This window comes from Cololabis saira, chromosome 3 (genome assembly GCF_033807715.1).
Source record: "Cololabis saira isolate AMF1-May2022 chromosome 3, fColSai1.1, whole genome shotgun sequence".
NCBI classification, from domain to species: domain Eukaryota; kingdom Metazoa; phylum Chordata; class Actinopteri; order Beloniformes; family Belonidae; genus Cololabis; species Cololabis saira.
The window spans coordinates 50,682,941-50,706,119 of record NC_084589.1 but is presented as its reverse complement, the minus strand read 5'-3'; the positions used below and the strand labels follow the sequence as shown (position 1 = coordinate 50,706,119).

Below are 23,179 nucleotides of genomic sequence, written 5' to 3'. Positions count from 1 at the left end.
TGAATGGTTTGACATAGAAAGTCGTGGGTGGTGTCATCAGACTCTGTATGGAGTCCTTGACCTTCATTGGAATGAATTAGCCCCGCCCCTTCTTCTGATTGGTTGTTCCTTTTTTCTGCTATAACTTTTGAATGGTTTGACATAGAGAGTCGTGGGTGGTGTCATTTCTGATATGCTTATGGGGGGCGGTGGACGTGAGTGCGAGGGCCCGTTCATCGCTGCTTGCAGCTTTAATTATTATTATTATTATTATTATTATTATTTTCCTGACAAAGTGAAGGCCTTTTTGCCCCCCTTAACATGCCCCAAAAGTCACCAAATTTTGCACCCTAATCAGGCCTGGCGAAAAATTTGATAATTAATGGTTTGCATTAATGGGCGTGGCAAAATGGCTCAACAGCGCCCCCTTGAAAACTTTGTGCCTCAAGCCCCACGATACGGTTTGACGTACATGCACGAAAATCGGTACACACCTGTATCATGGCGCAACTGAAAGAAAAGTCTCTTGGCGTCATGCCCGAAACCGAACAGGAAGTCGGCCATTTTGAATTAGTCGTGTCATTTTGGCGAAATTTATGCCATTCCTTCGAAAGTTAATTCAGCCCGAACCGTAACGTGCCCCCAAGTGTGTTATACATCAAAATGTGCGTCTCCATCCTGCGACAAGACGCATTACTTTTCTCTTTCAAAAGCGTTACCGTGGGGGCGCTAGACGCCAAAAAGCGCGCCCACCCTTCATCTGATTGGTTCGACAGAAAAAACTTTGTGCCTCAAGCCCCATAATACGGTTTGACGTACATGAACGAAAATCGGTACACTCCTGTATTATGTCGCAACTAAAAGAAAAGTCTCTTGGCGCCATGGCCGAAACCGAACAGGAAGTCGGCCATTTTGAACATTCTGAATTAATTGCGTAATTTTGGAGCAATATATGCCATTCCTTCGAGGGTTAATTCAGCCCGAACCGTATCGTGAACCCAGATGTGTTATACATCAAAATGTGCGTCTCCATCCTGCGACTACACGCATTACTTTTCTCTTTGAAAAGTGTTACCGTGGCGACGCTAGACACCAACAAGCGCACCCCCCCTTCATCTGATTGGTCCATATTTGATAGTTCCCCAAAAGGCACCAAATTTGGCACGCAAGCCAGGCCTGGAGATAAATTTGATATTTCATGGTTTGCATTAATGGGCGTGGCAAAATGGCTCAACAGCGCCCCCCGGAAAACTTTGTGCCTCAAGCCCCACAATACGGTTTGACGTACATGCACGAAAATCGGTACACACCTGTATCATGTCGCAACTTAAAGAAAAGTCTCTTGGAGCCATGGCCGAAACCGAACAGGAAGTCAGCCATTTTGAATTAATTGTGTAATTTTGGCACAATTTATGCCATTCCTTCGGCAGTTAATTCAGCCCGAACCGTAACGTGCACCCAGGTGTGTTATACACCAAAATGTGCGTCTCCATCGTGCGACACCACGCATTACTTTTCTCTTTCAAAAGTGTTACCGTGGCGACGCTAGACGCGAAAAAGCGCACCCACCCTTCATCTGATTGGTCCATATTTGATAGTTCTCCAAAAGTCACCAAAATTTGCATGCAAGCCAGGCCTGGCGATAAATGTGATATTTTATGGTTTGCATTAATGGGCGTGGCCTAACGGCTCAACAGCGCCCCCTAGAATACTTTTCTCTGCCATAACTTTTGAATGGTTTCACATAGAGAGTCGTGGGTGGTGTCATGGGACTCTGTAATGAGTTCTTAAGCTTTGTTGGCCTTAATTAGCCCCGCCCCTTCTTCTGATTGGTTGTCCCGATTTTCTGCTATAACTTTTGAATGGTTTGACATAGAGTCGTGGGTGGTGTCATCAGATTCTTTATGGAGTCCTTGAACTTCATTGGCCTGAATTAGCCCCGCCCCTTCTTCTGATTGGTTGTCCTTTTTTTATAATAAAATCGCCGCCAGTCGCTCTCGCGCTGACTCCCGCTTCCTGATTCAAACGTCTGCCGGCCCCGCCCCCTGACCAATCAGTGGCGAGTAGGGTGATGACGGCCCCGCCCCCCGACCAATCAGTGGCGAGTAGGGTGATGACGGCCCCGCCCCCCGACCAATCAGCTCCCTGTAATGTGGTGACTTCAGAAATATTCCCGGCTCAGCCCGGTTACAACCTTGGCAGAATGGTTACAGAAAAAGTAATAATTTAAATAGTAGGGTTTTACTAATATTTATAACTTACAAATATTAAAAAAATTAGGAAAAAAAAGTTCCAGACATTTTATCGCTATGTTGGTCTGTCCTAAGCCAGTAGGTCAAATAAAAGGAATAGCTGAGACTTAGCTCAGCCAGATTATTGCGGTCTTTGCTGCCAGAGGTCGAGAGTTCAAGCCTGGCTTGATATGCCAAAATTTTTGTCAGCAATTTTTGTGTTTTTTTTTACATCAAAATGTTCGTCTCTGTCCTGTGACGACGCACATTACTTTTCTCTTTCCCCTTCTTCTGATTGGTTGTCCCGATTTTCTGCCATAACTTTTGAATTTGAGTGGAGTTTGCGCGCGCAGCTCCCGCGGGGGGAGGGGCTGATGTTCAGCGCGGCCGCCATCTTGGTCGAGGCGCCGCATTGACTGCCTGAGAACGTCGGGCGTGGCCGCCATCTTGGATCGGTATCGCTTTAACTCTAGAGCGTTCACTTCTATTGTGGAAGGAGGTGTCTGCATAAGTAAAATAACTATAACTCACTTGATTTTCAACCGATTTTCACGCGGTTTGCTTTGTTACAAACGGCAGACATGTAGCTATGATACAGAATGCTTGATGTACGTTAAATATGCAAGCTTTCATGCTAAAATACGTTCTGCAGGTAGTCACACTTCAGGTATACACACACACACACACACACACACACACACACACACACACACACATATATATATATATATATATATATATATATATATATATATATATATATATACACACACACACACACACACACACACACACACACACACACACACACACACACACACACACACACACACACACACACACACACACACAATATACACAATACAAAATGCAGTATAGCATATTAATGAATGTATTAATATATTTGAATAACAGACATAACAAGCTTAAAAACAAAAAACATAACGGATGACAGCATACAATTGTCATAATGGAGAAAAAAAAGAAACATTTGGAAGGAGTGTGTGTGTGAGGAATTGTATATTAGTGTTATAAATTGAAATTATATAATAATGCAATCGCTATGATATATAATTTTACAATATAATACAGTCAAAAATATATGAAATGAAGCAACATACAATGCAATAATACAATATGCTATATTACTGGGTACGCTAATATGAAATAACAACATGTAATATAATATGGTATAATAGATTAATATAATATCATACATTCTGGACCATGAGATACAGCTGTACTGTATGATCGTCGTTCATTTGAGTGATCTGATTTTTTTTTTCATGGTTTGCATTAATGGGCGTGTCCTCACGGCTCAACAGCGCCCCCTAGAAAACTTTTTTCTGCCATAACTTTTGAAAGGTTTGACATAGAGAGTCGTGGGTGGTGTCATGGGACTCGGCATTGAGTCCTTGACCATAATTGGTGACAATTAGCCCCGCCCCTTCTTCTGATTGGTTGTCCCTTTTTTCTGCTATAACTTTTTAATGGTTTGACATAGGGAGTCGTAGGTGGTATCATGGGACTCTGTAATGAGTCCTTGATCTTCTTTGCCCTGAATTAGCCCCGCCCCTTCTTCTGACTGGTCGTCCCTTTTTTCTGCTATAACTTTTGAAGGGTTTGACATAGGAAGTCGTGGGTGGTGTCATTTCTGATATGCTTATGGGGGGCGGTTGACGTGAGTGCGAGGGCCCGTTCATTGCTGCTTGCAGCTTTAATTGTTATTGTTATTGCACATTAGCTCCTGTTTTTGTTAAGACTGGTTATTGCTGTTGGGTAAAAGTTGTGTTTGAGTCTGTTTGTCCTCGTTTTCATGAGTCTGTATCTCCTCCCAGAATGCAGCAGTTCAAACAGTGAGTGTCCAGAGTGTGAAGTGTCTTTGATTATATCTTGGGGCTTTTTCTGGCAACAGGAGTGGTGGAGGTGTTCCAGTGTGGAGCAGTGTGGAGTTTTTCTCAACATTTCGACTTTTTTCTCAAAATTGTACTTCAACATTAATCTCGAAATTTGGGAAGGAGGCAGCCAGGAAACCTATGGTGATGGACAAGGACCCAGCCAAGCACCAACCACCTGGCATAGCCAATCACGGGGCCAGGAGGCCCCCACCCTCCCAGACCAACAACCCCCAGGCCAACAACCCCCCAGACCAACGACCCCCCCAGACCAATGACCCCCCAGACAAACAACCCCCCCAGACCAACAACCCCCCCAGGCCAACGACCCCCCAGACAAACAACCCCCCAGGCCAACGACCCCCCAGACCAACAACCCCCCCAGACCAACGACCCCCAGGCCAACAACCCCCCAGACAAACAACCCCCCCAGACCAACAACCCCCCCAGGCCAACGACCCCCCAGACAAACAACCCCCCAGGCCAACAACCCCCCAGACAAACAACCCCCCAGGCCAACAACCCCCCCAGGCCAACGACCCCCCAGACAAACGACCCCCAGGCCAACAACCCCCCCAGGCCAACGACCCCCCAGGCCAACAACCCCCCCAGACAAACAACCCCCAGGCCAACGACCCCACAGACAAACAACCCCCAGGCCAACGACCCCCCAGACAAACAACCCCCAGGCCAACGACCCCCCAGACAAACAACCCCCAGGCCAACAACCCCCCCAGACCAACAACCCCCCAGACCAACGACCCCCCAGACCAACGACCCCCCAGACAAACAACCCCCCAGGGCAACGACCCTCCAGACCAATGACCCCCAGGCCAACAACCCCCCCAGGCCAACGACCCCCTAGGCCAACGAACCCCAGGCCAACAACCCCCCCAGACCAACAACCCCCAGGCCAACAACCCCCCCAGACCAACAACCCCCCAGACAAACAACCCCCCAGGCCAACGACCCCCCAGACAAACAACCCCCAGGCCAACAACCCCCCCAGGCCAACGACCCCCCAGACAAACAACCCCCCAGACCAACGACCCCCCAGACCAACAACCCCCCAGACCAACGACCCCCCAGACCAACGACCCCCCAGACCAACAACCCCCAGGCCAACAACCCCCCCAGACCAACGACCCCCAGGCCAACGACCCCCTAGGCCAATGACCCCCCCAGGCCAACGACCCCCTAGGCCAACGACCCCCCAGACCAACGACCCCCTAGGCCAATGACCCCCTAGGCCAACGACCCCCAAGGCCAACGACCCCCCAGACCAACAACCCCCCAGGCCAACAACCCCCCAGACCAACGACCCCCCAGACCAACGACCCCCCAGACAAACAACCCCCAGACCAACGACCCCCCAGACCAACAACCCCCCAGGGCAACGACCCTCCAGACCAATGACCCCCAGGCCAACAACCCCCCCAGGCCAACGACCCCCTAGGCCAACGAACCCCAGGCCAACAACCCCCCCAGACCAACAACCCCCAGGCCAACAACCCCCCCAGACCAACAACCCCCCAGACCAACGACCCCCCAGGCCAACAACCCCCCCAGACAAACAACCCCCCAGGCCAACGACCCCCCAGACAAACAACCCCCAGGCCAACAACCCCCCCAGGCCAACGACCCCCCAGACAAACAACCCCCCAGACCAACGACCCCCCAGACCAACAACCCCCCAGACCAACGACCTCCCAGACCAACGACCCCCCAGACCAACAACCCCCAGGCCAACAACCCCCCCAGACCAACGGCCCCCAGGCCAACGACCCCCTAGGCCAATGACCCCCCCAGGCCAACGACCCCCTAGGCCAACGACCCCCCAGACCAACGACCCCCTAGGCCAACGACCCCCTAGGCCAACGACCCCCAAGGCCGACGACCCCCCAGACCAACAACCCCCCAGGCCAACAACCCCCCAGACCAACGACCCCCCAGACCAACGACCCCCCAGACCAACGACCCTCCAGACAAACAACCCCCAGGCCAACAACCCCCCCAGACCAACGACCCCCCAGACCAACGACCCCCCAGACAAACAACCCCCCAGGCCAACAACCCCCCCAGACCAACAACCCCCCAGACCAACGACCCCCCAGACCAACAACCCCCCAGACCAACGACCCCCCAGACCAACAACCCCCCAGGGCAACGACCCTCCAGACCAATGACCCCCAGGCCAACAACCCCCCCAGACCAACGACCCCCCAGGCCAACGACCCCCTAGGCCCTAGGGGGTCGTTGCCCTAGGGCCTAGGCCAACGACCCCCCAGGCCAACGACCCCCCAGGCCAACAACCCCCCCAGACCAACAACCCCCAGGCCAACAACCCCCCCAGACCAACGACCCCCCAGACCAACGACCCCCCAGGCCAACAACCCCCCAGGCCAACGACCCCCTAGGCCCTAGGGGGTCGTTGCCCTAGGGCCTAGGCCAACGACCCCCCAGGCCAACGACCCCCCAGGCCAACGACCCCCTAGGCCCTAGGGGGTCGTTGCCCTAGGGCCTAGACCAACGACCCCCCAGGCCAACAACCCCCAGGCCAACAACCCCCCCAGACCAACAACCCCCAGGCCAACAACCCCCCCAGACCAACGACCCCCCAGACCAACAACCCCCCCAGACCAACGACCCCCCAGACCAACGACCCCCCAGGCCAACAACCCCCCCAGACCAACGACCCCCCAGACCAACGACCCCCCAGGCCAACAACCCCCAGGCCAACAACCCCCCCAGACCAACAACCCCCAGGCCAACAACCCCCCCAGACCAACGACCCCCCAGACCAACAACCCCCCCAGACCAACAACCCCCAGGCCAACAACCCCCCCAGACCAATGACCCCCCAGACCAACGACCCCCCAGGCCAACGACCCCCCAGACCAACGACCCCTTAGGCCAACGACCCCCCAGCCCAACGACCCCCAGACCCACACCCCCCAGGCCAACGAGCCCCACCCGGCGAGAGGCCAGCCTGCCCGGAGAGACGGGGCCGCCCCGGCCGCCGATGCAGGCAGGTGCACCCGTCCCTACGAAAGCGGCTTCCCATTCTTGGATGAACCGGGGTTAGGCACCACCAGCTCACACCAAACATTGATGCCTCCAGTACGATGAGGAAACTCGTCTGTAAAGACTGTGCTTGACGTCACAGGGGCTTGTCCGGTTCTTCTTCTACAGTCAGTGCTAAACGAACCACGAACGAATCTCATTCTGCAAAAAGAGCCTTTTCTTTCCCGGCGTTTCAAACGGAAGAGATTCAGGTGGATTTGAGAACCCCTCTGATCCAGACGGGCCTCCGTGACGTCATGGATCCCCTGCACGGACACGTGAGACGGCGAGACAGACGGATGAGCCTCGTCTTTGATGGGTTTCACAGCTCTCCACAAACATTTAGTTTGCTCTGCCTCGGAGCAGCAGCCCGCTGCGTTACCCAGAAGCCATGAATTATTAACGGTGTTGTAGCAGCTGCAGCTGTACAGGGATCCGTGTGATGTAGCTTTCATGAGCAGCTCTTTAATCTCACGCTGGATGTGAGGGGAGCGTCGGCGGGGAGGATGATCTAATGCTTGAATGAGCTGCTGGATCTCTGAGGGAGCGTCAACAAGGCTCGGTCTGGTCCTGGTTGGGGATTGGTCTGGTCTGGTCGGGGATTGGTCTGGTCTGGTCGGGGTTTGATCTGGTTCTGGTCGGGGATTGGTCTGGTCTGGTCGGGGTTTGATCTGGTTCTGGTCGGGGTTTGATCTGGTTCTGGTTGGGGGTTGGTCTGGTTCTAATTAAGGGTTGATCTGGTCCTGGTTGGGGATTGGTCCTGGTGGATCAGCATCGGACACGTCCAGGTGGCAGGTGCTGGGATCCCCCTGATGTACCGGGCCGGTTGGAGCGATGGGGGTCCCAGCTAGTCCTGGTTCCAGGTCTGGCACCACTCTCTGGTTGTGTTCCAGCTACTTTTATCACTCGTCATAACTGTATAAGTGGAGTTTGTTTGATTCCACCGTCTCAGGATCAGGATGCCGTCGTGGGCCTGAAATAACCTCCAGCTCTTCCTCATCTCCCCCCGAGTAACTGGAGACGGGAGGAAGATATCTCTCTTTCACAGGAAGTCCTGCATCAGAATCCCATCAGACGTGTTAATCATCATCCATCCATCCATCCATCCATCCGTCCATCCATCCGTCCATCCATCCGTCCGTCCGTCCAGCTGCTGATGGGATCATCAGCGGAGAGGGGGAGAGGGGGAGATGCGATCGCTGCGTCCGGCAGAAACGGCTTCCAATCAGGGAGGAGCTTTTGTTATCGAGCAGCGAGTTTTTATCAGACTCTGATGAGATTATTCTGTCGTTTCCGCTCCACGTCTCTGTTCCTGGCGGGCTGGGATGTCGGGCTCCAGCCCGTCTCTGGTTCATCAGGGTTCAAACTTTTAACTTTTTAACTTTTTGTCAAATATTTTTATTGACTTTTTCTTTCTCTTTTTTTGTCTGCATATATATTAATGGTTAATACCGTGTTGGTAAAAATCTAAGGCATATATATATATATATATATATATATATATATATATATATATATATATATATATATATATATATATATATATATATACACTCATATATATATTTATTAAATGTGAAGGGGTGAGGTGTGGCATCTGCTGCTAGTCTAAAACACGAAAAAACACATGGAAACGCAAAACGAGCACACAAGCCTTACTTTTTTATTTTTAAAATTATTGATTTTCTCAATTAAAGTACAAAGACACAAAACAGAATAAAAACAGAACTATGCACATTACTACGTACAAATAGGCACTTGAAGATATTCCAAATGTAGAGATTTAGTGGTATATTTTATTGTTGTGTCAACTGATTCTCATCATGACGTTTAGGGAAAAGAAAAGGATAATGAGTGACCAAAATGTACATACACAGATGGAGACACTCATATTTATATATATATATATATATATATATATATATATATATATATATATATATATATATATATATATATATATATATATATATATATATATATATATATATATATAAATTATATATTTGTTGTCTCTAGACGCTTTCCAGAGACCCATACCCAGAACATGACCCCCGAGCAGTTATTACATAAACAATGGCAGGTAAAAACTCCCCTAGTGGGAGAAAAACCTTAAGCCAAACAGTGGCAAGAAAAACTCCCCTTTAGGAGGGAAGAAACCTGGACCAGGACCAGGATCATAAGGGGGAACCCTCCTGCCGAAGGCCAGACTGGTGGGTCAGGGACGGCAACAGCACAGCAGGCAGGTGGAAGCAGCAACGGGATGACCAGGGATGGGGACTGCAGGCCAGCACGCAGCTCCCGAAGCTCCGGCCCAATCAGCAAGTCCCAGGTTAGGTTCAGGGTCGGGGAAAGGTTGAAAAGGGGCAGGGCCAGGGAGAGGAGTCTTGAGGGACGAACCTATTTCCCCGCCCAAAAGGGGGCGTTACCCTGCCCCCCTCACTGCAGGATCCGGTGTTTTGCATTCAGAGATGCTCTTCGCCACCGGCAGAGGATGCTTATATGAGGACATTACATTTCTGCTGTTCTGCGCCATGATACTTCATTTGTACGAACATTGACCCATTGTCCTCATCTGGAACCCCCGCCTGCACCATCTAGTGGTCTCATAATGAAATTATACTAATTTAGGAAAAAGCAAGATGGCTGGGATCTCAATTAAAGTCTTCTATGGAGCTCCCGACAGAAACATGGACATGGTAAAAATCCTAACCTAATTTTATGATTGAAACTAGTATATTTATGCACAATAACGTCTGCAGCTTCACATGGCATGCTTTTTTGATATATTTGAGTAATATTAGCAAGCTACAACGTCTGTAAACATGAAGTACTCGTTTGAGGACATCAGGTCTATCTTCACTGCAAACACGTACATTCTTTCCAAGAACATTTGTCTTTATTTCTTGCCCAAATGTCCAATTTCTAGTCAAAATAAGTCTCATTACACTTAAAATACTTGTTTTTAGATTTCCATTTGTTTAAAGCACATTTAAGATGGCAGGACCAAGAAAGGGAAATAGAGAGAAAATAAACCCATTGTGCTCATGTGAGGCCATTGGATTTGACATAGTTCAACAGCACATAGAAAGCAAAAAATGTAATTTCAACAAAAATTAGGTCCTACTGATCACAAATAGTAAGGAGACATTAAAAATGCACATCAAACAAAAGCCCGGGTCTCAGGAGGTTAAGTGACCACTGTCTTTTTCTGTTGTTTTTCCTAAAAGAAAAATGTATGCTTTACTTTTTGTAAAATTGTATACGTCTGCAAAACCCAATAAAAAAAAGTTGGAAAAGCAAAAACAAAGCCACTTTTCCCAGCGAGCTGCTCCCCAGCGAGCTGGGATGAGTGGCTCACGACGTCCAGACGAGGGAATTAAAAACCAGTTTAAACACCAGGTGGAATTAGATTCCTCCAGCTGGATGCACGATGTTTCACCAAATACGATTACATCCCTTTGATGAAATTAAACGACACGGGGGATCAAATAATAAGTTATTTTGATTAAATTAGCGCTCGTTCAGCAGAGCCGTTCTGGCTGCTGCTTGCATCCACTTCCACTACGACGGGGAACATTTCCCTGAGTGACAATTCTGAGCCTGAGAAGTTTCTGCACGTCCAGGAACTCTGGCTTTTTAAACTCATAAAGAAACAAAAAAATCACCAGAAATAAATACACAACACATCTGCTGTCTTCTTCTGGGCCATGTACTGTTGTTGTTGTCAGCCTGTTTCAACTTTATTTTGAGTCTAGTTTTGTCTAGTCTTTGGGTCCAGCTATCATTTTAGTTTTTATTAGTTTTAGTCACGTTCATTCTCTTTTTAGTCATGTCAAGTTTCAGTCGACTAAAAGTCTGAGCATTTTAGTCTTATTTTAGTCAGAATTGTCCATTTTAGTCTAGTTTTAGTCAAAGATTGTTTTTAGCCAAACCCATTTTACAATTCAAACAAGGTAATCTTATCATTATATTATTGTTACCTTATAGACTCAAGAATACATTCATTCCAGATACAGAAGACTCTCATTTGAGTTTACAACATATTTATTTTTCTGCATTTCTCCCCGTCTTTTTCTTTTTCCACGACACGTTGGGTTTTCTTTTCCACGTCTATGTAGTGAAAGTGGATCCAAAGATCTTAAGACTAAACTGGTTCTGGGTCTTTGCGATACATGGCGCTCTCTACACCCAACCCTTAGGAACTACACTTTTTTCTCAGCCGTTCATCACTCATATTCTAGGTTAGATTATTTTTTAGTCAGTAGCTCTCTGATGAGAGATATCTCAGAATCACAAATTCACCCAATCATTATTAGCGATCACGCACCTGTTTCTTTCACTCTGGGGAAGAGGGGGAGCGTATCATCCTCCAAAGTTTGGAGATTTAATACATCATTGCTCAAAGACCCTGACTTTATTAATTTTTTTAAGAAAGAATGGGATATATTTTTACAAAATAACGACCAGCCGGAAATATCAGCAAGCGTTCTATGGGAAGCAGGAAAAGCAGTAATGCGAAGCAAAATAATTTCCTTTTCTTCAAATAAGAAAAAAAAAGACAACTTAAAAACAAAAGAATTAGAATGTGAAATAAAGACGCTAGAGGAGGCCTTCCAGACCTCTGCAGACGAACGTATCCTTAACAGAATAAGGAAAACTAAAATAGAATTAAATAAAATAATTGACGCAAAAACACAGTTTCTAGTACAAAGGCTTCGCCTGGAAAACTTTGCACATGCTAACAGATCGGGAAAATACTTAGCCAATCAATTAAAAATAAACAAAGAAAAAACAACCATAACATCCATTAAGGACCAGTCAGGGGGAGTTACACATGACCCCTGTTTAATAAATTCAGTCTTTAGAGACTTTTACTATAAATTATACTCGTCACAAATTGAACCATCTGATCAATCCATTAATGAGTTTCTTGGAGACATAAATCTGCCGAAGTTACATCAGGAACAGGTTACGAATTTAGACTCACCGCTCTCAATAGGAGAACTCCATGAAGCTCTTCAACATATGCCCAATAATAAAGCTCCGGGCCCAGATGGTTTCCCAGCTGAATTTTACAAGGAATTCTGGAGCATATTAGCACCAACATTTTATAAAATGATTCTAAATGCTAGGGAGAATAAAAGCTTACCCTTAAATATGAACTCTGCTAATATTAGTCTTTTATTAAAACCGGACAAGGATCCCTTGCTCCCATCGAGCTACCGCCCAATTTCATTGATAAATGTAGACCTTAAAATAATTAGCAAGGCCATTACTGAACGTCTGAAAAGAGTCACCCCTTCTATTATACATCCGGATCAAACAGGCTTCATTAAAGGTAGACATTCGTCTACTAATATTCGCAGATTATTAAATATTATAGACTACTCGAGTATCAATAAACAGGAAACTACTATTATATCCTTAGACGCGGAAAAAGCATTTGATAAGGTAAATTGGAAGTTTCTATTGGCAACTTTGCATAAATTTGGATTTGGCGAATCTTTCATTGACTGGATAAAAATATTATACAGCTCTCCCAAGGCACGTGTAAGGACAAATGATCAAATCTCTACAAGTTTTACCTTGCAAAGAGGCACTAGACAGGGTTGCCCTCTTTCTCCCTCATTATTTGCAATATTTATTGAACCTTTAGCAGCAGCTATTAGACAAAATCAAAATATTAAAGGTATACAATGTAAAATATTAGAGCACAAAATAAGTCTTTATGCGGATGACGTACTCCTCTTCCTCCAGAACTCACGATCTTCACTATCACAGACAATTGCACTTATAGAGGGATTTTCATCTCTGTCTGATTATTCTATTAATTGGTCTAAATCCACTGTTTTGTGTGTTAACTGCAATTTTAGGAATATAACAAATACTCAATTACAATCAGGGAACATTAGATATTTAGGCATAAACATCTCCCCTAGGCTGTCAGAGTTAATAAAATTAAATCATGTTCAGCTTATAAAGAAATTAGAAGATGATCTTTCCAGATGGAGCTCTCTCCCCATTTCGCTCATGGGTAGAATAGCCACCATTAAAATGATGGTTTTACCAAAAGTAAATTATTTTTTCTCAATGATACCATGCAAACCCCCTCTTTCCTGGTTTAAATCGTTGGACTCATATGTATCAAAATTTCTGTGGAAAAATAAAACTCCACGTATTAGTTTAAAGACATTGCAAAAATCCAAAGAATATGGAGGTTTAGAATTACCTAATTTTCAGTATTACTTCATAGCCAGTAAGTTACAGTATATTGTAAAATGGTCAAAAGATCATCCTTTAGATAGTCAATGGCTGGACTCAGAGCAAGTGTTTTGTAATGAACTAGAAATCTCAGAGTTACCATTTATTAGTCAAAGTATCAAACGTCATCAATGTTTCAAAAGCATTAATATTAGCACAACTTTATCAGCTTGGTGGGAATTTCTTAAAATAGCTAAAATTTCACTTTTTCCATGTGACCGTACACCCATATGGAACAACCCAGACATCGTGAAAAATGATAAAAAGATGGTTAACTTCGTTCAATGGAGAGATCAAGGAATACGGTACTTACAGCACGTAATTGTAGGAGGACAGTTTGTACCTTTCAATACACTTATTGTTCAATACGGAGTTAGCAGGAATAAATTTTTAGAGTATCAACAACTTAAGGCAATAATAAATAAAACATACAAAATTAGCCAATTAGATTTACAACTTCCCGCTAAGATAATAGATTTATTGAATCTAAGCACTTTAAAGTTGTTATCAAAACTCTACAGGTTAGTGTCTAAACTGGACGACTCAGTCTCTCTCCCGATCTCTAAGTGGGAGGCGGATCTCTCTCTTAATACCGACCAGTTTTCTTGGTCACAAATATGCTTAAATACGTTTACTATGACTAAAAACCCAAACCTACAACTTATACAGTACAAAGTTCTTCATAGAATACATTATACTGGACAAAGGATGTTCCAGATGGGCTTTATCACCTCTAATATCTGTTCACAGTGCACAGAGAACACCCCAGATAATTATATGCATGCTTTATGGTTCTGTACACCGGTACAGAGGTTCTGGAAGGAGATTTGTGAGGATTTATCCACATGGATCAACCACAGAATCCCAGTGTGCCCCACGGTATGTATATTAGGTCACCTGGGAGACACTCAAATAGATCCTAATTGGACACACCGGGTTCTCACTGCCTTATGTATCGCAAAGAAAACCATTCTAGTAAATTGGAAACAAAAATCCAGTTTATGTATCAACCATTTTAGGAATCTTTTATCAGATCATATTAGTAGTGAGATAATGTCTGCCTCCACTGAACAACATTCGGCTGAATTGCACTCTCTGTGGTCCCCGTTTATTGGCTTCGTTACCTAGTGGGGGCAGGGGGGTGGTGATCTCGTAGCCCTTGGGGTTGGGGGTCGGCTTGGGGGGTCTGGGGCGCGGGCCTCTGGTGGCCCCTGGGGGGCGGTGGGGGGGGCCGCGGGGCCCTGTCCCTAGCCGGTGGGGGCCTTGGGGGCCTGTGGGGGGGGTTACCTCATGGCGGTGGGGGGGGGTGGCTGGGGAGGGCTCGGGCGGGGGGCTGTGGCTGGGGCGTCTCCGGGCCTCCCGGGGGGGGCGGGGCCGTGGACATGGGGGTCCCACCCGGAGGGCCCGGCCCTGCCTGGGTGGGGGGTGGCTGTCTGCGCTGGGGGGGCATTGCTGCCTTGGTCCTCCGTCGCTGGGCGGGGGCCAAGTGCCCCTGCGGATGTGGGGACTCCGGGACCCTTGGGGTGTCCGCCGGGGTGGCCTCGGGGGGGGGGTGGGGCCGGGTCCGGGGAGCGGGCCTCCCCTGACCGGGGGGTGCACGGGCGGGCGCGACGGCGGGGTGGCACCATTCCCAGGTATCTATGTCTTATGTTGTCAGTATGAATGGGAGGATGTTGGACCGTTTCCCCCTCCGTCTGGGGGCTCCGGCGGCGCCGGGGGCGCCCTTGGAGGTACGGTGGGGCCCTTGCCCGGCTCGGGGGGCCGGCCCCCGTCTACTGGACGGCCGGTGGGGGGACGCGGGTGTCTTATCAGGGCCGGCTTTGCTGGTCCTGCTTCCTGGCTTCGGCCTCTACTCCCCCTCTTGCCCCCCCTACACGATTCATACGCACATAGGCGAAAGGCGGGGGGTCCGGGTCGTGGGGGGCACTGTCCCGCGGGGCCTGGCACTCCCCGCCTCACGGTTTTAACAGCAAAATAGACACTGCACATTCAAGACTTTATAAATACACTTGACAAGGACACGTAGTTCGGGAGGGGGGGGGGTCGGTGTCAATCGATACTTGGCCCTCCCTCCTCCCTGTATTTATGGCATTAATCACATGCACTCAACACCAGGGTCAGGAGGGGGTCCCACATCACCCGCGTTCCCTCACCGGCCTGGGCCTGGGACGGGTGGGTCGGGTTACCCGGGCCTGGCGGGGCCCGCCGTGCAGCCTGGGGTGCCTTCTGGCGGTGCTGGATCCCCCCGGGGAGGGGGAAACGGTGCGTGATTGTATGTCTGTGTCGGTGAGAATGCGGTATGGAAGGGTCCTGCCATGGAGGATTTGAGCCTCCATTGGCAGGACATCAAAAACTTAATAATTTATCAATATTATATTATACAAAGATGGTTATTATTATTATTATTATTAGTATTATTATTAGTATTATTATTATTATTATGTATAGTATATTATATTATTATTAGTATAGGTATCGGATAGGTGAATGGATGAATGAATGGGATGCCTGGGTCTGGGGCCCTCCGTTGTCGGGCCTGCGCGGGTGTCGCCTTGTTGGGGGGTTCCCTCTCTCCGGGCCCGTCTCCGGTCCCCCCCGCTGCCTCTACGGCGGGGCGCCCCTCTGGTCTTGGAGGGCCACCTTCGTGGGGGACGGGTGCGCCTGCCCGCGTCGGCGGCCGGGGCGGCTCTGTCTCTCCGGGCAGGCTGGCCCCCTACCGGGTGGGGGTCGTTGGCCTGAAGGGTGAGGGCCTCCTGGCCGCGTGTCCGGCCCGGACCGGGTGGCCGGGGATTGCCTGGGTCGCGGTCCGCCGCCGCGGGATCCCTGGCTGCTTCTTTCCGCGCCGTGGGGGCCCCGCCCGCGGGCCCCCTCGGCCGCCGCCGGGTGGGGGGGGGGCCTCGCAGGCGGTGGGTTGCCTCCCTCCTACTTCTCCCCTCTGTGGGGTTGCCGGTGGCCTGGGTTCCGGGCTCTTCCTTGTCGGCCTCTGGTCTCGCGGGTGGCGGGGTTGCTCCCCCCCCTCCCCCACTATAGATACACTTCAGGTGGAGCTTTGTTTGGTTTATTACACACACACACACACACACACACACACACACACACACACACACACACACACACACACACACACACACACACACACACACACACACACACACACACACACACACATATAGTCATTTAGTCACATGCATACACACACACACACACACACACACACACACACATGCATGATCATATACATACACACACACACACATAGACATACACACTGGCTTGTTCACCTGCATGCTGGCTCTCTAGTTTTTGGGTTTAGGTAGCGGTAGCGATAGCTTAGCTCAGACTGCGATCAGATCTCAAGATTTAGGTCGATTGCTGTTCGTGTTTTGGATGGCTCCGTGCCGGTTTCGTGCTTTGTTTGTGGTTTTTTTGTTGCAGATTTCCAGTGCTTGACGTGTGTCTCCGTGTGTTCCTGCTTCCTGGATTGGCAGTGGATGTCGTCACCCCCCCCCCCCCCCCCCCACCCCCTCCCCCCCCCCCAAAAAAAAAAAAAAAAAAAAAACACACTGGGTTTGTATGTGTATATGTATGTATGTGTACGCATATGTGTGCGTATATATATGTATATATTACATATAGTAATAATGCACATATATACACTTTTGGTTTCTACCGTCATGGTATCAATCAATAATATGTGTGCAGACAAGGTAAAAAAAAAAAAAAAAAAAAAAAAAAAGACTAAACTGGTTTGAAGACTAAACCAGAGGAAACGACTTAAAAAATGGATATTAAGGATCTTTGTTACATTTTGTCTTGTTTTGATCAACGAAAATGAAGATACATTTTAGCAGAGTTTTTATTTTGTAATTTACATTTTAGACTGGTTTTTATTCGTCGACGATATTGCATTAGCCTATATATTTAATTATCGTTATCGCCACATGACCTGCATTTTCGTTGCGTCTCGTCTCGTTTTCCTCAGGTGATAAAGGTTCTTGACGACGATATTTAGTCATAATTTTGGTTGACGAAAGAAACTTTATTCCTAACGAGTCTGTTACGTGGTAACAGTTTTGAATATGAATCTTTAAGAAACACCAGGACAACCGTAGTCCCACAGGGACCAGTTCTGGGACTCCAGGACAACCGTAGTCCCACAGGGACCAGTTCTGGGACTCCAGGACAACCGTAGTCCCACAGGGACCAGTTCTGGGGCTCCAGGACAACCGTAGTCCCACAGGGACCAGTTCTGGGACTCCTCCTATTCCAGACTCTCCACCATCTTGAGGTCTCTTGTCACAGCTTATGCAGATGATTCCCAGATCCTTTTCTTTATTTTGTAATCATTTTAGTCTGGTTTTTATTCGTAAACGATATTGAATTATACATTTAATTATCGTTATCGTCACATGACCACTATTTTCGTTGCGTCTCGTTTTCCTCAGGTGATAAAGGTTTATTGACGACGATATTTAGTCATCATTTACGTTGACGAAAGCAACCTTAGGACCATGTTTATCGTAACTCTTCAGCCTCCCGACAAGACGAAGGCATTTCCACGCCTCTTAGCTGCCAGAGGTGTCCCACCTGGGTCTGTGTTGGTGCCCCACAGAGTCTCCAGGTGAGCAGATCACTAGAACCGCTCGGTGATACTGTGATTAAACGTTCCTCCTCGACTAAGAACCACGGCTCAAGTCTACTCTCGTCCAGTTAGACCAGGGGTCAGCAACCCAAAATGTTGAAAGAGCCATTTTGGACCAAAAACACAAAAAACAAATATGTCTGGAGCCGCAAAAAATGAAAAGTCTTGTATAAGCCTTAGAATAAAGGCAACACATGCTGCATGTTTCTATATTAGTTAGAACTGGGGGAAGATTTTCTTTTCAAATGCACTTCGAGAAAAAAGTCGAAATGTTGAGAAAAAAGTGAAAATGTCGAGAAAAAAGTCGAAATGTTGAGAAAAAAGTGAAAATGTCGAGAAAAAAGTCAAAATGTCGAGAAAAGTCAAAATTTTGAGAAAAAAGTCGAAATGTCGAGAAAAAAGTGAAAATTACGACAAAAAAGTCGAAATGTCGAGAAAAGTCAAAATTTCGAGAAAGAAGTCGAAATGTCGAGAAAAAAGTCGAAATGTCGAGAAAAAAGTCAAAATTTAGAGAAAAAAGTCAGTGTCGAGAAAAAAGTCAAAATTTCTAGAAAAAAGTCAAAATGTCGACATTAAAAAGGAAAGGAAAAAGGGAGAAAAAAATTTAAAAAATGGAAAAAAAGAAGAATAAAGAAAAAAAGAAGAAAAAAGAAAAAAAAAATGAAAAAAAGAAGAAAAAAAAGAAAAAAACAAGAAAAAAACAAGAAAAAAAGGAAAAAAAACAAGAAAAAGAGGTCAAACATTTTTGAAAAAGGTCCAGGAGCCACTAGGGTGGCGCTAAAGAGCCGCATGCGGCTCTAGAGCTGCGGGTTGCTGATCCCTGAGTTAGGCGATGCAGAGATCTTCTGATGGCTCTCATTTGTCACTCAGTACTGGTCCGGGTCCATTGTATATATTTCTTCTTCTTGTTTAAATGAACATAAAATAAATAATACACATTGAATGTGTGTTTGCGGTGTTTTCTCTGCAGACTACCGGCCCCGCCCCCACCATGAGCGACATCTACGAGTCCGCCGCCAACTCCCTGGGCCTCTTCAGCAGCCCCTGCCTCACCAAGGTGGAGCTGCGCCTCACATGCAAAGGCATCTCGGACCGGGACGCTCTGTCCAAGCCCGACCCCTGCATCGTCCTCAAGATGCAGTCCCACGGACAGTGGATGGAGGTGGGTCGCCATGGCAACCGCTCGGACCGCTTCAGTTAATGGGACCCGCCGTCTCGCCGTGTCTTTGTTAAGTTTCTGCAGTTCAGTGAGGCGACTTCCAGCCCTCCGCTGGCCGTCGGTGCTTTAACGAACCCGAGAACGGACCGGGCTCAGACCGGGCTCAGACCGGGCTGAAACCGGGCTCAAACCGGGCTGAAACCGGGCTCAGACCAAGCTCAAACCGGGCTGAAACCGGGCTGAAACCGGGCTCAGACCAAGCTCAAACCGGGCTCCAACCGGGCTCAATCTGGGCTCAAGCCAGGCTCAAACCAGGCTAAAAACTGGGCTCAAACCAGGCTCAAACCGTGTTCAGACTGGGCTCAGACTGGGCTCAAACCGGGCTCAGACCGGGCTCAGACTGGGCTCAAACCGGGCTCAGACCGGGCTCAGACTGGGCTCAAACCGGGCTCAGACCAGGCTCAAACCGGGCTCAAACCGGGCTCAAACCGGGCTCAGACCAGGCTCAAACCAGGCTCAATCTGGGCTCAATCTGGGCTCAAACTGGGCTCAAACCGGGCTCAAACCAGGCTCAAACCAGAGACTTTCTTGTCCTTCTGAACAGTTGAAGATGTTTTCCTGCTACAGATGAAACACGGGTCACAACTCTGTTATTATCTGCTCTGATGTTGCTGTTTAGCGTCCAAGGCTGCAAACTCAGTCATGATGGTTCATAAATGTGGACATTTATTACTGCGGTTGCCGTCGCCGCCAGCTCTCTACTCCGTTAGCATCTTCCTGTCACGTTACTGTCAGTGCCGGCGACTTAAGGGGACGGCCAGCAACGCCCTCCTGCAGGTGGAGATCCATCAGATTTTTTTTGTTTACACATATGAGGGGGAACCGGAGGGGGGAGTGGCATCTGCTGCAAGTGTGAAATTACAGAAACACAGGAAAACACACAAGCCTTTGGAATCTGCAAGAGAGAAAACAAACAAACAGAAACGGGAAAAGGCAGAGACACAAACAGCAACCAGTCCAGGTCCCTAAAACTGAATCAGGACTAGACTACTGCCATTATCTGTCCCCCAGAACTGATCAGTTAAAAAAAAAAAAAGGGATGCTCCATGTTGGTGATTTGATGATTGATGATGTAGTTGAATACCGAGGTGTCATCTGCAAACTCAATGATGTTTTATTGGACCTGTCCAGGTCTCTAAGGCCCCGTTTACACATAGCCGGGTATTTACAAAAACGGATATTTCCCCCTCTACGTTTTGAAAAATTCCATCGTTTACACGAGATCGTTTTCAAAATCTCTTTGTTTACACAAATCCGCCTAAATACGCTGTTAACGTCATGCCAGCCAATCAGAATCCTGGAAAAAACATCAACAAATGACACGTGTAACTTCCAGTTAAGGCTGATTTGTGGTTCCGCGTTACACCAACGCAGAGCCTACGGCGAAGGGTACGCGGCGATACGGTGTGCAGCCTTAACTGGAAGTTACACGTGTCATTTGTTGATGTTTTTTCCAGGATTCTGATTGGCTGGCATGACGTTAACAGCGTATTTAGGCGGATTCGTGTAAACGAAGAGATTTTGAAAACGATCTCGTGTAAACGATGGAATTTTTCAAAACGTAGAGGGGGATATATCCGTTTTTGTAAATACCCGGCTATGTGTAATGTCGGGGTAATGTTGGTGAGGGACCAGGTGTGTATGTCTGTGTAACTGTGTGTGTGCAAAGTGAAAACAAGCCTCGTATCTCAGACATCCGGGACGGCGGTCCCCGAGGGCCGGGGTCAGGAAACTGCTGTCGGTGGATGTTTGGGTGTGAAGAACTGTCAAACAGGATCAATCAGGACAACGTTTCCTGCAGCTCCTCCCGTCTCCGGAGGATCAGCTGTCTGGAGGTGTGATATGTCTGGAAACGTCGTTGTTGTGTGTTTTAGCAGTGACGGACGCCGGCGGTCCCTCCGGGCTGCTCTCAGACTAAGAGACCTTTAAATCGGTAAACTTGGTACCACTTGGGACTCGATTGAGGCTGCAACACTCAGCTGGACCGAGTTTGTAAAGGGGACCAGATGGGGACCAATTAAGTTACCAGTTAGGGTACCAGATGGGGACCAGTTAGGGACCAGTTAAGGTACCAGATAGGGCCCAGTTAGGGGACCAGATGGGGACCAATTAAGGTACCAGATAGGGCCCTGTTAGGGGACCAGATGGGGACCAGTTAGGGGACCAGTTATGGTACTAAATGGTGACCAGTTAGGGTACTAGACGGGGACCAATTAAGGTACCAGATAGGGACCAGTTAGGGGACCAGTCAGTGGACCAGTTAGGGTACTAGACGGGGACCAATTAAGGTACCAGTTAGGGACCAGTTATGGTACTAAATGGTGACCAGTTAGGGACCAGTTAAGGTACAAGATAGGGACCAATTTTGGCACTTTTGCACTAGGACTTACTGAGCCCGACTGGGCTCGTCACGCCTCTACCCGTTTGTCCCCGTCCCCAGGTGAGAAGTGGGCAGGTTGGGGTGAAGCGGCTGTGACATACTCGATTGCGCAACCGCTTTGTTCATGTCGGCGCTGATCAGAAATCAGCTGGAGCCGCGAGCGGCTGAGAGTAAAACAGCCCATCTACAACCCTTTTTTAATTCTCTCCTCAGTCACCAGGTTTATGAACATCTGCACCTCAGAGTTGGATCACCAAACAGACGTTTGTGCTGTATAATAAAATCGCAGCGAGCCGCGAGTCGCTCTCGCGCTGACTCCCGCTTCCTGATTCAAACGTTTGACGGCCCCGCCCCCCGACCAATCAGAGGCGTGGAGGGTGATGACGGCCCCGCCCCCCGACCAATCGGTGGCGTGGAGGGTGGTGACCTCAGAAATAGTCCCGGCTCAGCCCGCAAAGAACCTTGCTCGAATGGTTACAGAAATAGTATCGGCTTGGAGCGGCTCTACCCGCCTCAGCCCTAGTGCAAAAGCGCAAGACAGGGCTGTGGCGGGTAGAACTGAGGAGAAGCGGAACTAGTGGAAAAGGGGCATTAGGGGACCAGTTAGGGGACCAGATGGGGACCAATTAAGGTACCAGATAGGGCCTAGTTAGGGGACCAATTATGGTACCAAATGGTGACCAGTTAGGGTACCAGATAGGGACCAGTTAGGGGGCCAGTTATGGTACCAAATGGGGACCAGATAGGGACCATTTACCATATATATATATATATATATATATATATATATACTGTATATATATATATACTATATATATATATATATATATATATATATATATACTGTATATATATATATATATATATAGTATATATATATATATATATATATATATATATATATATATATATATATATATATATATATACTGTATATACTGTATATATATATATATATATATATATATACAGTATATACACACACACAAGGCAACAGAAGTATTCAGGACTTCCTCCATTCTTCCCTCTTTCTTTCCAGAGATGATTAAATATTGTCGTGGCTCCAGGAGCCTCAGGTGTTGCAGCCGGACTCAGGTGTTGCTTTGATTGACAGCCCGTATCCTCCCCGGGATGCTGTGTTTACCTCGGTGACAGCTATAATAAAGGAGGAAACGCCGTCTGCCCCCTTCTCAGACGACTCCTTCCCTCCGTCTTCCCTCCGTCTTCCCTCCGTCTCCAGCCATCTGGAGCCACGTTTTCAGAGGCTGCTCAGGTTCATTACCGAGGCGACGGATGACGGAGGAGAGAAGTGGCAGGAATCTCTGACGGATGACGGAGGAGAGAAGAGACAGGAATCTCCACTGGTTTCTGTACGTGGAGGAAACAAACGCAGACGCCGCCCTGCTCCGTCTGCATCGTGATGGTGGCAGAGAGAGATTCGTCGGAGCATCAGGGCTATTTTTAGCCTCCGGGGCACAGATGGGGTTCTGGTTCTTGTTCTGGTGC

The 23,179-nt window shown here is 47.9% G+C and overlaps 1 protein-coding gene across 2 annotated transcripts in view; it reads left to right on the top strand.

Moving 5' to 3' along the window:
- Positions 1–23,179, top strand: part of LOC133440477 (copine-4) — a 126,195-nt gene that overhangs the window by 10,947 nt on the left and 92,069 nt on the right. For both annotated transcript variants that reach the window (XM_061717731.1, XM_061717730.1), the window contains exon 2: positions 19,045–19,236. In XM_061717731.1, coding sequence (XP_061573715.1) covers positions 19,045–19,236 — 192 coding nt within the window. The remainder of the gene's footprint in view (positions 1–19,044; positions 19,237–23,179) is intronic.